Here is an 18286-nt window from a genome sequence, read left to right as displayed (position 1 = left end):
TACCCCACCTCACCACAGCCCAGGTGCTCAGCATTCGCCACCTGCTCCCTCCTGATAGAGATCTCCCTATCTCCAGGATGGGCCTGACCTTGGCCCAAATCCCAAGGTGGAGCTGATAAGGGCAGCTGCAGGGACATCTCTGATGCAGATATCAGCTGTGGTCAGCTAAAGGGAGAGACTTCCTGCCTCCCCAGCCTGTGTCATGGACCCTGGCCTGACCCGGGGCGTCACCAACCACACATCTGGGAAGACAGAGGCGGGGAAGGGGACCAGAACATGAGGGGTGGCAGGGCAGGCTCAGGATGGCCCCTCAGCCTGATTCTCGAGAGGAGCTGCAGCAGCCTGGGGCCAGTCACCCCCATCCCCACATCCGGGCTGGCCCCCACCCACCCTGGGTCTCTCTCTTCCTCTCGGGTGCCTCCCCCAGCAGCAGGGATTCCAGGTGATGGCAGGAAGCCAACCAGGGTGCATTTGAGAGAGGGCTCACCGGGGACCTTGGGAGACAGTGGGGGTGTGGCCGGAACAGAATGTGGGTGCTGGTTGAGGACACTTGGGCAGCTTCAGCCCCAGGCTCCTGTGGCCCCTGTAGAGCTGCCGGCCCAGCCCCCACTGCCAACTCAGGGTGGCCCTGGGGAGCCCATGGCAACAGAGTCCAGCATGAGCTTTTGGGGACCCCTGTGAGACAACTACAATCTACCATGGTGGCTCTCTTTGCACGCAGCACCTGTGAGGCTGCGGAGGGCACCGGCTCACGGTGAGAGCTTGGCACAGGCACACTATTGTCCCACTTCTCCCTGACTTTTACTCAAACCCCCCACACTCCTGCCATGCCCTCATCAGCACACTCATCACCGGGCTATGTTCTACTGGCCCACAGGTCTTCTTGGCTGGCTGGTTCTCATATCTCATGATGAGTAAGTTTTTGGCGTCTTTGTGCCTACCTGTAGTTCCCCAGTTTGCATTTATTTCCTTAAACCCAGATCCTAGAGATGAGATTAGAGTGTCAGAGTGGCATGTTTACGATCCCAAGTGCACAGTTCAGCAGCTCTGGCAGGCGGTTCAGGATGTCTGGGGAAGGACCTGCCAGATTCTTGCATGCTGACTCCCTGAGGGGCGAGACTCTTCCTATGGCCAGCCGACCCGCTCTGCGTGTTAGGTCTGCTGTCAGACTTTACAAATTTCTTAACTGGAGAAGGGCACTGCATGGAGAGGCCCAGAGAGGGAACCGGCCCTGAACCCAGCCACCAAGTTCAGGAAGTGGTGGGAAGGGGCCATCCAGGAACCTGCAGGGGTCAGACTGGTTGGAGGCTCAGGGAAGCCCCATGTGGACCGGTGGCAGGCAGGTGCAGGAGCTTTTGGGCTGGCTGCGTGGCTTCTGGGAGCATCAGCCTGTGCATCCTGGCTGAGTGAGGGGCAAGGCGGTGTTGCTCGGCCAGTCACCAGCCAGTCATGGGCAGGGGCCACAGCACAGGACTGGGTGCCTGTGCAATACTCCACCCAGCACTGGGCGGGGGTTTGGGGGGAAGATGTCTATGTGGCCTCTGGCTCGTGGGGGTGAGCAGACTGTGGAATCTGGGCCCCCAGTGGCACCTTCCGGTCTCTGACCGCTGGGCCCGGACTAAGTGAGGGGACTGCGTCCACAACCAAGGCGAGAGATCCTGCTTCCTGGGCTCCCAGCCTCTGTCACAACTCATGGTGGCCCACAATCTGGTTCTGGCCAATGTGAAGCCTTTTTTTTCTTAATAGACTTAATTTGAATAGACTTACTAGTCTTATGTTTACAGAAAAACTGAGCAGAAGGGAGAAGAGTTCCGATATCCCTTCATCCTCCACCAGTTTCCCTGTTGAAACAGCTTGGCACATATGCTGCAATCGATGGGCCAGTACTAACACTTTACTAACTGGAGTTAATAATTTACGTCAGAGCTCAGTCTCTTGTGTTGTACATTTTACAGGATTTGACAAATACGGAATGACATGTATCTGCCATTATAATATTGCACAGAATAGCCTCTCTACACCCAAATTCCCTCTACTCCCTCTCTGCATCCCTCCCTCTCCCAAACCCCTGACAAAGCCTGCTCTTTGTGCAGATATTTCGTGTGAGTGTGTGGAAAACACATGAAACATGACATTTACCACCTTGACCATTTCCAAGTGTCCGGTTCAGGGTATTAAATACATGCACATTGTTGTGTGCCCACTGGCACCACCATCCCATACCTTTGATCGTCCTGAAAACAAGAAATTCTATCCTCAGCCCTGACTGGTGTGGCTCAGTGGATGGAGCACCAGCCTGCAAACAAAAGTGTTGCCAGTTCGGTTCCCAGTCAGGGCCCATGTCTGGGTTGTGGGCCAGGTCCCCGGTGCACGGTGCGTGAGAGGAGACCACACATTGATGGTTCTCGCCCTCTCTTTCTCCCTCCTTTCCCCACTCTCTAAAAATAAACAAATAAAATCTTTTTTTAAAAAGGAAAAGAAATTCTACACTCATTAAACTGTAACTCCCCAGCCTCCAACTCCTGGCGCTCATCATTATACATTCTGTCTCGATGATTTGGGAATCATGTAAGAAATCCGGCATAAGTGAATCACATAGTACTTGTCCTTCTGTGATGTGCTTATTTCACTCGGCACAATGTCCTCCTCCAGGCCCATCCGTGTTGCAGTGTGTTGCAGAAACCTCCTTCCTTTTGAGCCTAAATAATATTCCACAATACGTGTAAGCCACACTTTGCTCACCTACTCACCTGTCTATGCGCCCTCGGGTTGTAGTTGCTCTGCATCACGCCTCTCTGAATACAGGTGTGTGTCCTAGAAATAAATCACACTTAGTCAATGTGCTAGCAATTCGCTGAGGATTTTTGCATTGATGCTCATGAGGGATATTGGTCTATAGTTTTATCAGGGCAATGCGGGTCTCACAGAATGAATTAGTAGCTGTTCCCTCCCATTCAATTCTCCTGAGAGTTTACAGAGTATTGGTGTCACTTCTCCTTCAAATGTTTGATAGAATCCACCAGTGGAGCTGTCAGGTGCAGAACTTTTCTTCGCCTGCAGAATTTTTTTTTATTACTGTTTCAGCCCCCTTACTACTCATAGGTCCATTCAGCTTGTCTATCTGTTCGTGATGTAGCCTTGGTAGCTTCTGTGTTCCTAGGAGTCTGTCGAGGCGATACAATCTGTTGATGTAACAATTGTTCGCATTACTCTCTTGCAGTGCTGCGTTTCCAGAGAATTGGCTGTCCCCACTTCCACCTCTGATTTAGTAATTGGAGTCTTCTCTTCCCCGTTGTGGTTCATGCAGCTAGAGGTGTGTCAACTTCGTCTATCTTTTCAAAGAACCAACTTTTGGTTTCAGTAATTTTCTATATTGTTTTCCTGTTCTCCGTGTCATTTACCTCTGCTCTAGTCTTTCCTATGTCCTTCCTCCTGCTGGCTTTGGGTTTAGTTGTTTTTTCCTACTTCCTTATGTTGTCAAGTGGGGTTGTTGACTTGAAACATTTCTCGCTTTCTTTGATGGGAAGTTACAGCGACAAATGTTCTGCTCAGCACCGCCCTCACTGCATCCCACAGTCCAATGTGCTGCATTTCTGCCTTCGCCCATCTTCACCTCTTTCCTGCACTGCTGTGACTTTTTCCTTGGACCACCAGGGGCCCAACTGTAGTGTGTCACTTCCACACGTGTGTGAATTTTCCCACTTTCCTCCTCTCAGTGATTTCTGACTTTAGCCAGCTACGGTCAGAGCATATACGTCATGTGGGATGTAAGTTTTTAAATGTTGAAACTTGATTTGTGGCTGACACCTGGTGTACCATGCGGACTGTCCCATGCATATCTGAGACTCGAGAATCACGGGTGCTTTGCTGTCGTTGGGTAGCAGGCTCTGTAACTGTCTGTGAGATCCCAGTGGTTTGTTGGGTTGTTCGAGTCCTCGGTTTCCCTGCTTATTCTGTCTGGTTGTTCTGCCCAACATTGAGAGTGGGGTGTCGAGCCCTCCCCCCGTTATTCTAGAACTTCCTGTTTCTCCATTTCTCCATCCATTTTGCCTCATAGGTTTTGGGTGGTCTGTCCGAAGGTGCCTGAATGTTTACACATCCTCGCTTTTCCCTCATCGAACTTTTGACTCACATGAAACGTCCTCCTTTGTCTCTGCGAGCATTTTGATTTATAGTCTCCCTGGTCTGATGTCAGGAGAGCTGCCCCTCCACTCTCCCGGTTGCATTTGCATAGAAAGCACCTCTCCCGCCCTTTCGCCTTCCACCCGGGCGCCTCTCGGGATCTCACGTGCTGTCTTGTAGACAGCAAGTCGCTGGACCACGCTTTTCAGTCCATTGTGCCAATCTCAGGCTTTCGACTGGAGAGACCAACCTACTTACATTTAAAGTAATTGCTGGCAAGGAGTTACTATTTGTTCTCTGTATGCCTTAGAGCGCTTTTTGTCTCATGTCCTATGTTAGTCTTCTCTTGTGTTTGGTTGATTTTTATTAGGAAAACCTTGAAACTCCCTTCTCATTTCCTTTGGTGCTATTTTCTGTGGCTGCTGTCTTTGTGCTTCTCATGGGCATTACATTGAACATCCTCAACTCTTAACACTCTAATTTGAATTTATTGCGGTTTAGCTTCAATAACATACAAAACTTTGCTCCTTTACAGTGCTGTCTCCACCCCTTTCAATGCCTCAAATTTACATCTTTTTAAAAAGACTTTATCTATTTATTTAGAGAGAAAGGAAGGAAGGGAGAAAAAGAGGGAGAGAAGCATCAATGTGTGGGTGCCTCTCCCCTCAGCTGGGGACCTGGCCTGCGACCCAGGCATGTGTCCTGACTGGGAATATAACCAGCGACCCTTTGGTTCACAAACTGGCACTCAATCCACTGAGCTACACCAGCCCAGGCCAAATTTACGTCTTCATATATTGCGTGCCCAAAACATAGAATAATAATTATTTCAAATGCATTAGTCTCCTAAGTTATGTACAAAAGATTTGGAGTTATAGACCAAGACACATTAATACTGGCTTTTGCATTAATAATTTTCTCTTTAAATTTACTAGTTTCTTACCGCATAGAAAACAAAAAATGCAGCTACAAACCACTGTTCCACTAATTCCACTTTTACAATTGCCCCTGTGCTCCCCAGTTGGCTGCGAGCCACTGTTTGGTGCCCTGACAAGTCACCCACAGAGCCCCTCTGGGCACTTCCAGCAGGGCAGACTCATTAGTTAAGAGCTGCCTCAGTTTTCTGTGTATCTGGGCGTGTTTTAATTTCTTCTTCATTTTTGAAGGAAAATTTTGCCAGCTATAAGATTCATGTTGATAGCTTTAAAAAAAAATAAGCACCTTAAACATACCAGCCTATGTGTTCTGATGAACGTACTGATGTTTCTCTCTCTCTCTTTCTCTCTCCCTTTCCCCCTCTCTAAAAATAAATAAAATCTTAAGTATTTTTAAAAAATTGTTGTAGGGCCCTGGCTGATGTAGCTCAGTGGATTGAGCATGGGCTTCGAACCAAAGGGTTGCAGGTTCAATTCCCAGTCAGGGCACATGCCTGGGTTTTGGGCCAGGTCCTCAGTGAGGGGCATGTGAAAGGCAACCACACATTGATGTTTCTCTTCCTCTCTTTCTCCCTATCTTCCCCTCTCTCTACAAATAAATAAATCTTTCTAAAAAATCCTTATCTCCTTTATTTTAAAAAAAATTGTGGTAGGATGTCACTATGCCAAGATCAGCCTAAAGTGTAAAGCTAAGGTCTTCTCAAGTCTTTTCTGAGCCGCTCCCTGGGCTTGCAGAGTCACTTTCTAATTTCCCCTGCATGTGCAGCTGTGTTTGAATCCCCTAGTTTTAATGTCTGGCTTCTGAAGGGGGGGAAAAGTGAAAAATGAAAGAGGGAACAAAAGGTCACTGGTCCTTTTAATTCCCTCTGATGAGATACCTGCTGATAATCTTTCAGAGGAGCCCTTGTATGGGATGGTTTGCTCTTCTCTTGCTGCCTTCAGGATTCTTGCTTTGACCTTTGTAAACTAGGTCATGGCGTACCTCTGGGTGGGTCTTTTGGTCCACCTTCCTTGGAATTCAAGGAGTTTCTTGGATGTCAGTCATCAAACCTGGAAAGTCTTCAGCCATCCCTTGGCACTCTCTCAGCCCCTCCTCACTCTTCCTCCTGGGGCTCCCCTGACATGACGTGCATGCTGGCTCCCTCTCCATGTCCCCGGGGTCTCTAGACTCCGTTTTCCTTCAATCTCTGTCCTTCCTCTTCCTTACACTCAATGATTTCCATTGTTCTACCTTCAAGTTCACTGATTCCTTCTGGCGCCTGCTCAAGTCTGCCTTCAAATCCCTCGTGAACTTTTCATTTCAGTTATTGTAGTTCTGGCTCCAGAATTTCTTTTTGTTTTGATCTCTTCTTGAAATTTCTATTGGATCTTTTTTTCCCATTCAGAATTTCCACACAATATTTTCTTAACCTTCTCTAACCTTCCTTCAGTTTTATGAGCATATTTAAGATGGTTGTTTGAAAGTTTGTGGCTAGTACAACTGCCATCAAGCCTTTTCCACAGTTTGTTGACTTACTTTTTTTCTTTGTGTGGGCCACAGTTTCCAGTTTCTTTGTGGACCTTGTGGTTTTTGTTTTTGTTGTGTAATGAACATTTGAATTTAATAAATCTGGGAATCAGATTCTTCCCCCTCCCTGGGGTTTCTTATTGGTTTTATTTCTTTTTAAAAAATTGGCCCTGGCTGGTGTGGCTCAGTGGATTGAGTGCCAGCTTGCAAACCAAAGGACACCAGTTCAATTCCCAGTCAGGGCACATGCCTGGGTTGCTGGCTGCATCCCTGATAGGGGGCACTTGAGAGGCAACCACACACTGATGTTTCTCTCTCTCTTTCTCTCTCCCTTCCCCCTTCTCTAAAATCTTTTTAAAATATATATATTTTTTAATTGTGGCCCTGACTGGTGTAGCTCAGTGGATTGAGCATGGGCCTGCAAAGCAAAGGGCTGCTAGTTCAATTCCCAGTTGGGGCGCATGCCTGGGTTGCGGGCCAAGTCTTCAGCGGGGGACACATGAGAGGCAACCATACATTGATGTTTCTCTCCCACTCTTTCTCCTTCCTGACCCCCCTCTCTAAAAATAAATAAGTAAAATATTAAAAAAATTTGTGGTAGGATGTCACTATGCCAAGATCAGCCTGAAGTGTAAATCTAAGGTCTTCTCAGGTCTTTTCTGAGCCGCTCCCTGGGCTTGTGGAGTCACTTTCTAATTTCCCCTGCATGTGCAGCCGTGTTTGAATCCCCTAGTTTTTAATGTCTGGCTTCTGAAGGAGGGGAAAGTAAAAAATGAAAGAGGGAATAAAAGGTCACTGGTCCTTTTAATTCCCTGGAAGTCACTTGAGCCAAAAGGAGAGGGTCTTGCTACAAGGGTGGAGGTGCAGCAATGGCTGCCTCCTCTTTGGTCAGAAGCAGCCGCCAGGCACCAGAGCACAGACCCATGACATGATGTTAGGAAACGGGTACCATTCTTGCCACCCCCCACCCCCAGCTCCCACAAGCTGTGTGCAAGACACCCTGGGGCCATGTGCATAGCCTCATGCCACTTGGCTGGGAGTGAGGAATAAGCAGGTACTGCTGTGCTCAGACTCGAAACGGAACAAAACTAACCCCAGGTAACACTGAGAAAAGGGCAGCTGGCCCTGGCTGGGGCTCAGGAAGGCTCCTGAGGGGAAGCAGTGCCTGGATAAGAGGGTCCTACAACCAGGGTTGCCAGATTTAGCAAGAGTGAGCCAGGGCACCAGCCAGGTTTGAGTTCCAGATAAACGCATCATTGCTTAATATTATCACAAGTACTGACTCAGATGTACATATGCTGAAGGGTCATGCCCCATCATAGAACCGCAGGGGGGAAGCTGAGGCGGAAGGAACAGGACAGGCTGAACCCAGCCGCACCCCAGATTCCAGGTTGGGACCCACAGATCTGAACAACTTCCTACTCGGCCCCTGAGCCAGAGGGTGTGAGGCCGGCAACTTACTCCCTGGGGCTATTCCCCCATCTGTAAAATGGGATGGGTGCACAGACATCACCACTCAGCTCCTGAGGGTGCTCTGGGCCCAGGAGCATCAGCCTTCCTGGGGAGGAGGTCGTCAGGAGTGTAGATCAGATTCTGGCCCAGCCTGGCTGGGGCGTCTCACCCTAACAAGCTGCTGTGATTCGAAGGCACGTGACAGCTTAAGGACCTTGTGTCAGAGCTGGCTTGGATGTGCACCCCGAACTGAAAACACTCAATGGGGAACATCACTCCTCCTACAGAGGAGGCCCTGGAGCAGGCCAAGAGCAAGGCATCTCCCTGGAGGCTGGGCAGCACATCCCGGGCACCACAAAGACTGCTTCCCAGTGGGCTTGCAGGGGATGCCCTGGGAGGAGAGAGTCTGACTCACATGGCCCCCTGCACAGTGAAAAGGAAGCTGGGCCGGAGCATCTGCCCCTGCCAGTGGATGACTTCTTTTCTGGGTGAAAATGGCCGTGACCAATGCAGGACAGCTGGCTCGCAGCACCCCTCCCCAAGGTGGGCTGTCCACATGCTTCTTCCTGGAGGAAAAAGGGCATGTGGCAGAGGCACCTTCCTGCACAATTTCAAGCTGTTGGCCACTTCCTCCTGGGAACACTGCCCCTGGAGACCAAAGTCCCCAAACCAACAGTTCTCCAAAAGCTGAGTCACTGATCCTCAGCAGATGGGGCATTAGCTGGACTGGGAAATGCACTTGACCCTGCTTGTGCTCTGGGTCCAGAGGTTTCTGTGCCGTTATCACTGAGGCTTAAGGCCATCTGATAGGGGCACACCCTGCCTAGAGATCAGCTGCACCTGTTCGCACACCCAGCCAGTTTCTCAGCCCACTTGTGACCCCTTCAGTTTTCGTTGCACCCTCAGACATGCTGGGCTGCCCCCCCCCCAAACACACACATACCCAACACTGCCACCTGCTGGTCCCTCTGGGCTGCTGGTCCCTCCCACTCTTCCAGGCTCAGTCACCTGACAGACAGCTTCCAGGACCCTTCCAGCCAGGGGATACCCTGCAGAGCTCTCCTGGCACCCTGGACATCCCAAAGGGTGGCTACCCAGCTCCACCCACACTCACTGGCCCTCAGCTGAGCGCCTGCACCTGGCTGGCCCCAACAGGTGTTGCAGCATAGATGGGTGCTTCTTGGGCCCTGGGAGGTAAGGCAGATTGAGGACTGATTCTTGATCCCCCAAAGCTTCTCCCACACAAGGCTGAGCCTGCCAACGCTTCCAGTCCCTGGCACAGGGTGCCCAGTCAGGTGTGGATGTGACTACACCTACCAGAGGTGGGGATGGTCCTGGGACTCCACCAACCTCCCTGCCCTTGGTCCCACTGGGTCACCCTGGGAACCACCACTTATCTGCTGCTCAGTCAGCTGAGCTACAGCAAGCTGGCCCCACCCCTGGACGTCCAGATCCATGCACCTTTCCGGCACTCACTGAGCAGCCTCAGCTCCCCCACATGCAAAGGGGTTGTGCAGGGCCAGAATGAGACACCTGGGCACCCGGAGCCCGGGCTGGTCCACACCCCACCCAATGTCAGGGCCTGCTCCAGCTCAGGAAAGGTAACCAGGCAAGGTCAGCTCCCTAGGGTGTGGTGGGGAGAGGAACAGCAGTGCTTCGAATAGACGGCAAGCCTGCCCAGCCTCCTCACACTAGGACCCCTGCGCCAGGAGCTTGCTCCTCTGCCCCAGCCCCCACAGGAGCACGTGCGTGCCAACTGAGGCACATGCTTTGGCCCACAGTGCACCGTGCAGTGTAGCCACCAGGCCTGCACCCAGCCCCATGCAGAGACACAGACCAATGAAGAGCCCCCTTCCAGAAGGGCCGTCACTGTTGAAGCCCAAGTGGCCCGTCTCCTATATCCACACTGGTTCTGAGACACAGGCCACTGGCCAGGAGGGACAGCGGTGGCGGGTCAGAGGAGCAGGTACAGGGCAACGTGGCTGCACTGCTCCAGAGCAAACCCGTGTCTGGGGCCAGGCCTCGCCTCTTAGCTTGCCTTGCAAAGCAGGGGGGGAAGGTGTGAGCCCGCTTCCTTCTATGCTGCCAGGGGGGTTGCCCCAAGGGGACCCAGCAGATGCTGTAAAGCTGCCATTCTTATTCACCATATTACTCATTCCTCCAAGAACACCTGAGCCACAGGGGACATGGGCGCCCTGGTGCACTGCTCTGGCTGCTGTCTCACTACAGCCACATGATCCCCCAAGCAGAGACCTCTTCCCCCTACACATAGCCTGGTCTCCAAAAGTCCTCCAAGCAGACCCAGGGCAGGAAAAGCTGGGGGACCCACCCTAGCAATGACCAAGTGTCGGCACTCACCCCATGCATACCGCCTGTGCTGACACCACAGCGGGTTTTCCTTCTGAAACGCCCGGGCCAGTGGGCTTTCTCCCCGACTGTGTCCCAGTGCCCCCAGGCCCACACCAGCTCCCCACCTCCACAGCCCAGCCTGCAAGGCCCACTGAGCAGGTGGAGGAGATACTGGGATGAGGAGCACAACCAAGGGCAGCTAGCAGGGCCCATCGTCTGCACAGCAGGAGCTGGGCAGCCGGCCTGACAGGGAAACCCTCTCTTGTCAGAGCCTCATGGCCCAATGCAGAGCAAAGAACAATGCATGTAAACAATGCCCCTCACCCCCACCCCAGGCACTGAGAGCACATGCAGGTGTGCTGACGGGAGCAGCAAGGTACTGGAGGGCTGCATCTACCACATGGAGGGGGAGGCAGCAGGCTCAAGGTGAGGAAGGCCTGTCCTCCCTGTGGGTGAAATGTCATTTCCAAGCTTCAAGGGATAGAAACTGGTCAGCAAGACCCCAAACAGAGGCTGCAGGAGCAGGTGTGGGCTGGAAAGAGACCTGGACAGGGCAGGTGTCTCCCAGAGCCTAAAGGCCCCAGGCTACAGCGTCACACGGCTGACCCCTGCTGGCCAAAGGGACTGCACACAACTGGCAGGACCAGGCACTCCCTCCCAGAAGCAGTTTTGGGGGTAGCCCCTTCCCACCTACAGGAGGCCCAAACCAAGGCAGCAAGAACCTTTATTGTCTGTAAGGCACAAACGCTGGCCTGGCAGTGCCACGGGCCTAGAGGCCACAGTCCGCCTGCCCAGGACCCAGGGTGTCCCTCCAGGGCAGGAATCCAGTCTGTCCAAGGGAATGTCCACTTCCCACCATGCTTGGCCCTGGGAGCCCCGGAAGACACACAGACTGCCTGGACAGACTCAGGAGGGCCCCATCGTGGGTCTGTGCTTCTCTCCTCTGTGCCTAAAGCTGCGCAGTGGGTTCTGGGCCTTTGCCTTCTGTGGAAAGAGGTCACAGGTCAGCAGGGGGAGTTGGACGTCAAATGCCCAAACTGAGACAGGCTGAGAAGTGGGTGGTGCCGCCACTTCAAGGCCCTGCAATCCAGGCGCCCAGGAAAGATGCTACTGTGGCCGCCACATCCTGCAGCCTCTGGCCCACCTCCCCCCTACAGCTGGGAGGGGAGTGGAGGGCAGGGGGACAGAAAGCCAGTCCTCCTTTGCTCCTGAAGACACAGGTGGGGGGGTTGAGGGAGTCCCAGCCCCCATGACTTTGACCTGGGAGCCAGGAGTTTAGGGCCAGTTGTTGGAGCCACTCTCCTCCAAAGCATGCACACCATGGTGATGAGGGGACATACCTTGACCTTCTTAGAGGACACCTTCTTCCGCTTCTTGTGAGGGCGAACCAGGCCACGAAGAGCAGGAGGGACTGTAAGAGACAAGAAGCCTCAGCAGCTGCCGCCCAGCCCTTGGCCAACCCCTCTGCACCCACACGCCCTCCAGGCCCCCCAAGCGGGCTCTCCCCCATTGTGGCCCAAAGCCACACTCCAGTCCATGGTCAAGTGCCCACAATGCTATTTGTTCTCATAGAGGCTGCTGCAATAATCACATAACAGAAAAAAAAAAAAGACAGTATGTTTCTGAAAAAGGAAATGCTGCTAAAACAGAAAAAACCTGCGATCCTCGCACGTGTGGTGCGTCACCACAAATGCATCCAGACTGGTCGCCTCTCCCCACACATCCATCCTCACCTATCAGCTCCGTCACTCCTGCCTGCAGCAGGAGCCTTGGCCTCTGCCCTCACCCGCACCTACCCTCAGTGCAAGCACAGCCCTGTCTGGCCAGGCTCCACACTGCTGGCAAATGACTTTGCTCTGACATGACACAGATGGGGCTCTTTCTGTGCTCCTTGTGCCACCTGTCCCCAGAGTAACACGCATTGGGGATACAAGGTGAGTGGGTCTGCGTGTGTCTGTGCACACGATGTCACTGGGCTAAGAGGTCCCAGCAGCCCAGCGCCCAGCGCCCAGGACCCACTGCACCACCACCTGCCCAGGGCCCACTCACCCAGGTAGTCAGGGACGTGGCCCAGGTGAGGCTTCACCACAGCGGGGTGCAAGGGCAGGTCATGCCGCAGCAGCTGGAGATCCCTGGGGTTGTCTTCAAAGTACGTCTGAGGGGAACAGGAGGAGAGCACTGCAGGGCGTGCCTGTGTGTAGTATCCCAGAGTTCCCAGGGGGCAACTCATGCTTGGAGTTTACAAAGCAGGGTTTCCCACTGCCTGTGCTGATCACCTGGTCCCTCCCAGATGCAGCCGCCGATGGGATCTCACGTCCCCCACCACACTCACTGCCTTTTCTGTGGAGCATTCGGTGGCACACAGTAGCACAGCGCACCCATCCCTTGGCACCATCCCAGGCTATCCCAGCACTGACACACACACAGCCCCTCCTCCTGGTCTGTGCAGCACTCCCCACTTTGCTCAGTGCGTCTCTGTGGTGGGGGGGCGCTCAAGTGTGCCCGCTTCTGGACACAACACTGGGACTAGCTCAGGCACACGCATAACATGCATGTTCACAGACTCTGTCATGGTGGCAAAGAAGGCCACTGTCCTCCACGGAATCACCTCTAGCCAAAGAGATGGCTCCGCAAGTCCCACCCACCACCGAGGCCTCAGCCTGGGCTCAGCACCCTTACCTTCAGCTTCTCCGAGTGCAGAAGCTCTTCCTTGATCTCCTTCAGCCTCGCCTCTCGGATGGCCTGCTTAGTCACGGAGCGCATGGCGTCCTGGGCAGACACCGAGGGTCAGGGCACTGGTGCAGCCAGGGTCCCCCTCCCCCAGGAACCCACTGCACCCACCCTCCCAGCCCACTCACCCTGCAGCGGTAGCGGAAGCCCTCGATCTCCTCCATGCGGAACTGGTAGGGGAGCAGAGCAGGGGCCCCAGTCTCTGTGGCGAAGCAACCATGAGCAACACCCAGGCCACAAACCTGCAACTGCCCACACCCCCCACCCTCATGAGCGGGCACTGCCAGCCCGCTCCCTGCAATGTGATCTGCACATGCAGCGAGAAACCTGGGTCTTGCCAACAGCTTCAACAGTTCTCTAGGTGCTGCAGCCAGGGTAGGGTGGCCCAATGCCCCATGTCCCCAGTGCCCACCACACCCCTCATCCTCAGGACCTGCCCAGCCCCTTACTCTCCTTCCCCAAGGCCACTCTGGACCCCACGCCCTTAATGTCCTAGTGGTAGGCCCTCGCCCAACCCTCCTCCACCATCTCCTTCTCAGAGCCTGGGCCAGAGCCTGGCTGCCCCAAGACTGCACCCTTTCCCAAGGCTGCCTCCTGAGACACTGCCAGCCTTGCTGCCGTCTCCCAAACCCTCTTCCCTGCCCCTGGCCCTTTTGTCGCTGGGGCAGGAAGTACATGTGACTTGGACCTGAGCTTGCTCATCTGTGATGGGGGCAGTGCCTGCTATTGAGGGCAGGGTGGGGATGGAGCAAGGGACCTGGAGTGAGCAGGGACAAGCAGGTAGGTGGTGGCTGGTCACACTAGTGTCCCAGCTCCGTGGCATCCTGGGTGAAGCTTGACCCTGGCTTTTACCTCCACCGAGAAGCTCCTCAATCTTGCCCAGCTGGGACTGCTCTGTCAGCAGCACGAAGGTCAAGACTACACCTGGGTTATTGGCACGCGCCGTTCTGCAAGGAGAGACAGCCCCGCTCATGCTTCAGGCCTGCATCCTGGGGGAGCCCACAGACCTGGTGCCCAGCCTGCCACACCCAGCCCCCCTACCTGCCAGCACGGTGGATGTAGGCCTCAGGGCTGGGGGGGAGGTCAAAGTTGAGCACAGCAGACACGTGGTGGAAGTCTATACCTCGAGCCACACCTGCTTCTGGGTCAGAGGCCCTGCAGGGAACACCACAACAGACTCACCCTGGCACTCCCTGGACCAAGTTCTCATGCCCATTGAATCCACCGAGTCTCCAAACAAAGCTGTGTGGAGCCACGGGACCTAAGAGTGTAAGACTTGACCTTCAGAACTGGTCCAGGAGCAGGGTAGTGGGGCAGCCACACCTCAGCCCTGACCTCGGCTCTGGGGCATCAGCGAAACTAACTGCCCCATGCAGTGATCTGAGAACCCTATCAGGAAGACACACTCCAGACTCCCTTTGCCCCTCAGAAGTACCCTCCCCACAAGTCACAACTGCACCCAGAGCAGGCTGCGCCATCTCCCCGTGCCAGCCAGTGCTCCAACAACCCAGACAGCCCAGCCCCTTTTGCCACCAGGGACCATGCGTGCCCTTCACTGCCTTTCTCCAGGCCCAGCAGCCAAGCAGGGGCTCTGTGGGCTATGCTGGCAGAGACGCCTGGCTCCCCACTCTAGCACCCTGATTTGTCTCCCTGGGGAGGCATGGAGGACAGAAGCATGGGCTCACCTGTCCCCCTTGGGCCCTGTGCCCCGACGCTTGCCTTTGACTGGGGCCCCGAGGACTTCAGCATCAGTTGCTATGACACAGTCGTAGAAGCCTTGGTTGAACTGTGAGATGATGTGGCACCTATGAGCCAAAAGGGGAGGGTCAACCCCAGTAGCTCATCCACCCCAGCACTGCTGTGACCATCATCCTCTGGCTCTCCCTCCTCTTAAACTCTCCTCCTGCTTTATCTTAATGACTCAACCCCTCAGCTGAAGACAGAGCAACAGTGGGTCTCTCAGAGTTTGTGACAAAGTCACTATCAATTAAGCCCAAAACCTGGCCTCTAAGCACTTAAGAAACAAGAACATCAAGTGCATCTCCCCTCTCCAAGCCCATCTTCAATGTGTTTCAGCTGAGACATCCACTGCAGCACACCTAGAGCGCAGGGGGAGCTCCCCATTGAGCACGCAGGCAGGGATGCTGAACTGCTCCAGGAACAGGCGCAGCCGGTAACTCCGCTCCAGAGTGTTCACGAAGAGCAGGGACTTGCCCCGAATCAACGAGAGCTTGAGCAGGGCATACAGCAACAAAAATTTGTCTTCCTCTGTGTCACAGACCACCTGAAACTGCTGTAACTGCTCTGGCCCTGGCAGCTGGGACTCTTGCAACTTGAGAGTGACCTGGGGGGACAGACCTGTGGTCAGGAAAGAGGAGAGAAATGCTATCGCAAGCCACTGGCTCACCAACCACAGTGCAAATGTGCTAGTTCATGGCACCATGGGTTCCCTCCAGCTGATGTATGGAGTCAAAGGTCCCTAATATGTAGAATGTAAAGTTACATGCAAAGCATTTGGGGAACAGAACACAGAGAAACAAACAAACGACTGGAGTGAGGAGGGGCATCCTACAGCAGCAGCCTGTCAGAAAAGCAAAGGTTACAAAGTAGAGAACTTTCACCTGCTGCTAAAGGCAGCCTTTCTGCCACTTGAGGTCCCTGCTCAGGTGAACTATCATATAAACCCCTAAGGGACCTCTGGAACTGTACAGTGACTTTAGATTTAAAGGGAGGATGGTATTGATGAATACTGGCTCGTAGTGCTTTAAAAACAGAAGGTTAAACCAGTAACAACTGTCCCCCCAAAAAACCCCTGAGCAGGGAGCAGGGAGGATCAAGTCCTCAAGAGAATCACATGTCAGCTGTTCCAGACACTTGCACAGGGCACTCACCGGGTTATGCAGCACCAGCTCCTTGAGTGTCTGTACATCTTCATTAAAAGTAGCTGACATCAGAAAAGCCTGATAAATCCGGGGCAAGTGACTAAAACAAAACAGACCTCCATCAGACTCCAGCTCCACAGGCCTCTAATTGTGGCAGCTTCTGGCCCCCTGCCCCAAGCCCTGGTGTTGACTCACAGCCCCCACATGCCTCTTCCTCACCAGAGAAGACTCTTGAGCTCTTCCTCGAAGCCAAAGGAGAAAAGAAGATCAGCCTCATCCATCACCAGCAGCTCTAGGGAGTCCTGCAGCTTCAAGCTACCTTGTTGCACATGGTTTACTATGCGAGAAGGGGTCCCCACCACTATGTCGGGCTTCTCCATCAGCACAGCTCTGTAGGCAGGCAACACCTCAGTGTTGGGAGGAGGTACAGCTAGGACCTCTCCCAGGACCAGCCCCCTTCCTTCCTGGCTACACATAAACCCAATCCCACATCTCTGTGCAGCTTCATTCCCCCACAGCCCTGGTTCTTTCTCCCACCTTTGAGAGGCTGAGTCTTCTGTGGCTGAGACATTGGCCACCCGGATGTCTCGGGCACAGTAGGCAGCCAGCTGCTGAATCATGGACTGGGCCTGCCGAGCCAGTTCCTTGGTAGGCACGAGGACAAGGCCGCGCACAGCCTGCTCCACTGCGGGGCCCGACTGAAAGAGCACAAACTGAAGACTTCAGATAGTCCGTCCCCATCACTGTGGCTAACTGGTGCTTTCTCTAACTCTTCAAGACACTTTGACCCAACTGCTATGACTTCCAAATGACTCGGTGCTTACTTCTCTGCACCTCAGGATGTGGAACAAGAGGGCTCTTTCCCAAGCGCTGACCCTCAAAGACTAACTTACTTCAGGGTTATCAAGTTACTTAAAATGCACCAATTATGCAGTTGGTGTTTCATCATAGCCTATAAGGAATGGGGGCGGGCGGTGATTTTTACAGCAGAAAGAAGACTTACTCAAAATCACAGTGGTAGTAGCGGAGTTTGGACTAAGACCCAGGTGACTTGGAGTCCAGCCCAGTCTGCCAGGACAGCACCAGGCTCTCTCGGGCCATCCCTCACAGGTTTAAGAGGCCACAAGAAAGCCTGGTTCTTGGGAAAGACCGGTGACAACCACACGCCTTTCCAAAAGGGTACGACGAGCATTCAGACCCCTGTATCTCCCCTCCCACCTTTGGGCCCCTGCCGCGACCCACCGCCTTCCTGTGGAGCAGCAGCTGCAGCATCGGAATGGCATAGGCAGCCGTCTTCCCAGAGCCAGTGCGGGCCCGAGCCAGGAGGTCCTTCCCCTCCAGGGCCAGCGGGATGGCCTTTTCCTGGATCAGTGTGGGCCGTGACCAGCCCAGGTCGGTGACGGCCTAGAAGAGACGAGGGGCGACTCACGCGGCGCGCACCCTAGAGTGGCCCCCAGCCAGGCCGGCCCGGCTTCACAGCCTGCCGCGTCCCCGCTGCCGCCCGCCACACCGGCCCTGATCCTTAGTCCCCGCGGTACCTGCAGCAGCCGCGGGTCAAGACCCATGTGTTCAAAGCCTAGATGCTCAGAGTCGGCCATGCTGGAGCTCCTTAGTGACATCGCGCATGCGCAACACGAAAAGCTTGCGGCGCCCAGGCGGGTCAAAGCAACAACCAATGAGCGTCGGAGGAGCTATCACTCTCAGATGAGCTAATGCCCAGGCTTCAGGCGGGGCGTTGCGGCTCTGCTGGTGCCACAAGCCCGGGATTCCGACCAGAGCTGATAGGGAGCCCGTGGTCGCTAGAGACCGCCACGGCTCCCCTGCCGCCCTCTGACACCGCCTGCTAACGCTCGCTGGGTTGGGGTTTCCTGCGGTGGGTGTGGTCCCTCTGCTTGCCTTCGCCGCCCCACGGGATAGATAGCTTGCAAGTAGTTACAGGTTGTGGCTTTATCTTCGTTAGCCGGTCTTTGAGCCCCACTGAGCGTGGCTCCCGAAGAGCAGGAGTGCGGCCCGTGGTAGCTTCTTGGGAGCACCCTCGCCTGCCCTGCCGTCAGGGTCTGCATGAGCGCTGGTTGCTCCACCTTCTGCGGTCAGGAAGAGTTCCCCGCAGAGAAGTTCCAGGGTCTGTAGCAGTGGTGGGGACACAGGAACATGAGCGGGGACAACAGCTTTCTGAGTAGAACGCAACTGACAGTGGGTGTGGCAGAATATGGTAGAGGCCACCAAGAAGCTGGCTGAGATTCAGAGCCACAAGACGGTCTAAAGGAAAGGCAATTGGACTGTGCCAGGACAAGGATTGGAAGAATGAG

General features: G+C 54.2%; 1 protein-coding gene across 1 annotated transcript; it reads right to left on the bottom strand.

Annotated features, from left to right (window-relative positions):
* Positions 1-11072: 11072 nt before the first annotated feature.
* DDX56 (DEAD-box helicase 56) lies at positions 11073-17623 on the bottom strand. Its single transcript, XM_037150306.2, has 14 exons — positions 17516-17623; positions 17220-17381; positions 16515-16675; positions 16197-16367; positions 15987-16077; positions 15195-15439; positions 14781-14900; positions 14137-14250; positions 13948-14042; positions 13224-13297; positions 13045-13134; positions 12415-12520; positions 11706-11776; positions 11073-11349 (listed from the first exon to the last, which is right to left on the bottom strand). The coding sequence occupies exons 1-14, from the start codon at positions 17594-17596 to the stop codon at positions 11272-11274; spliced, it is 1659 nt and encodes a 552-aa protein (XP_037006201.2). The 5' UTR covers positions 17597-17623; the 3' UTR covers positions 11073-11271.
* Between the last annotated feature and the right edge of the window lie 663 nt (positions 17624-18286).

This window comes from Artibeus jamaicensis, unplaced genomic scaffold, assembly GCF_021234435.1.
Source record: "Artibeus jamaicensis isolate MK-2021 breed Jamaican fruit bat unplaced genomic scaffold, CSHL_Jam_final contig_886, whole genome shotgun sequence".
NCBI lineage: Eukaryota > Metazoa > Chordata > Mammalia > Chiroptera > Phyllostomidae > Artibeus > Artibeus jamaicensis.
This window is presented reverse-complemented; position numbering and strand designations above follow the sequence as displayed.

Coding starts and splice junctions, on each gene's coding strand:
- DDX56 (XM_037150306.2), bottom strand. CDS start 17,596: ATGTCACTAAGGAGCTCCAGCATGGCCGACTCTGAGCATCTAGGCTTT. Junction 16,368..16,514: donor GAAGACTCAGCCTCTCAAAG/GTGGGAGAAAGA, acceptor GCCTGCCTACAG/AGCTGTGCTGATGGAGAAGC. Junction 13,135..13,223: donor GCTTCCGCTACCGCTGCAGG/GTGAGTGGGCTG, acceptor GTGTCTGCCCAG/GACGCCATGCGCTCCGTGAC.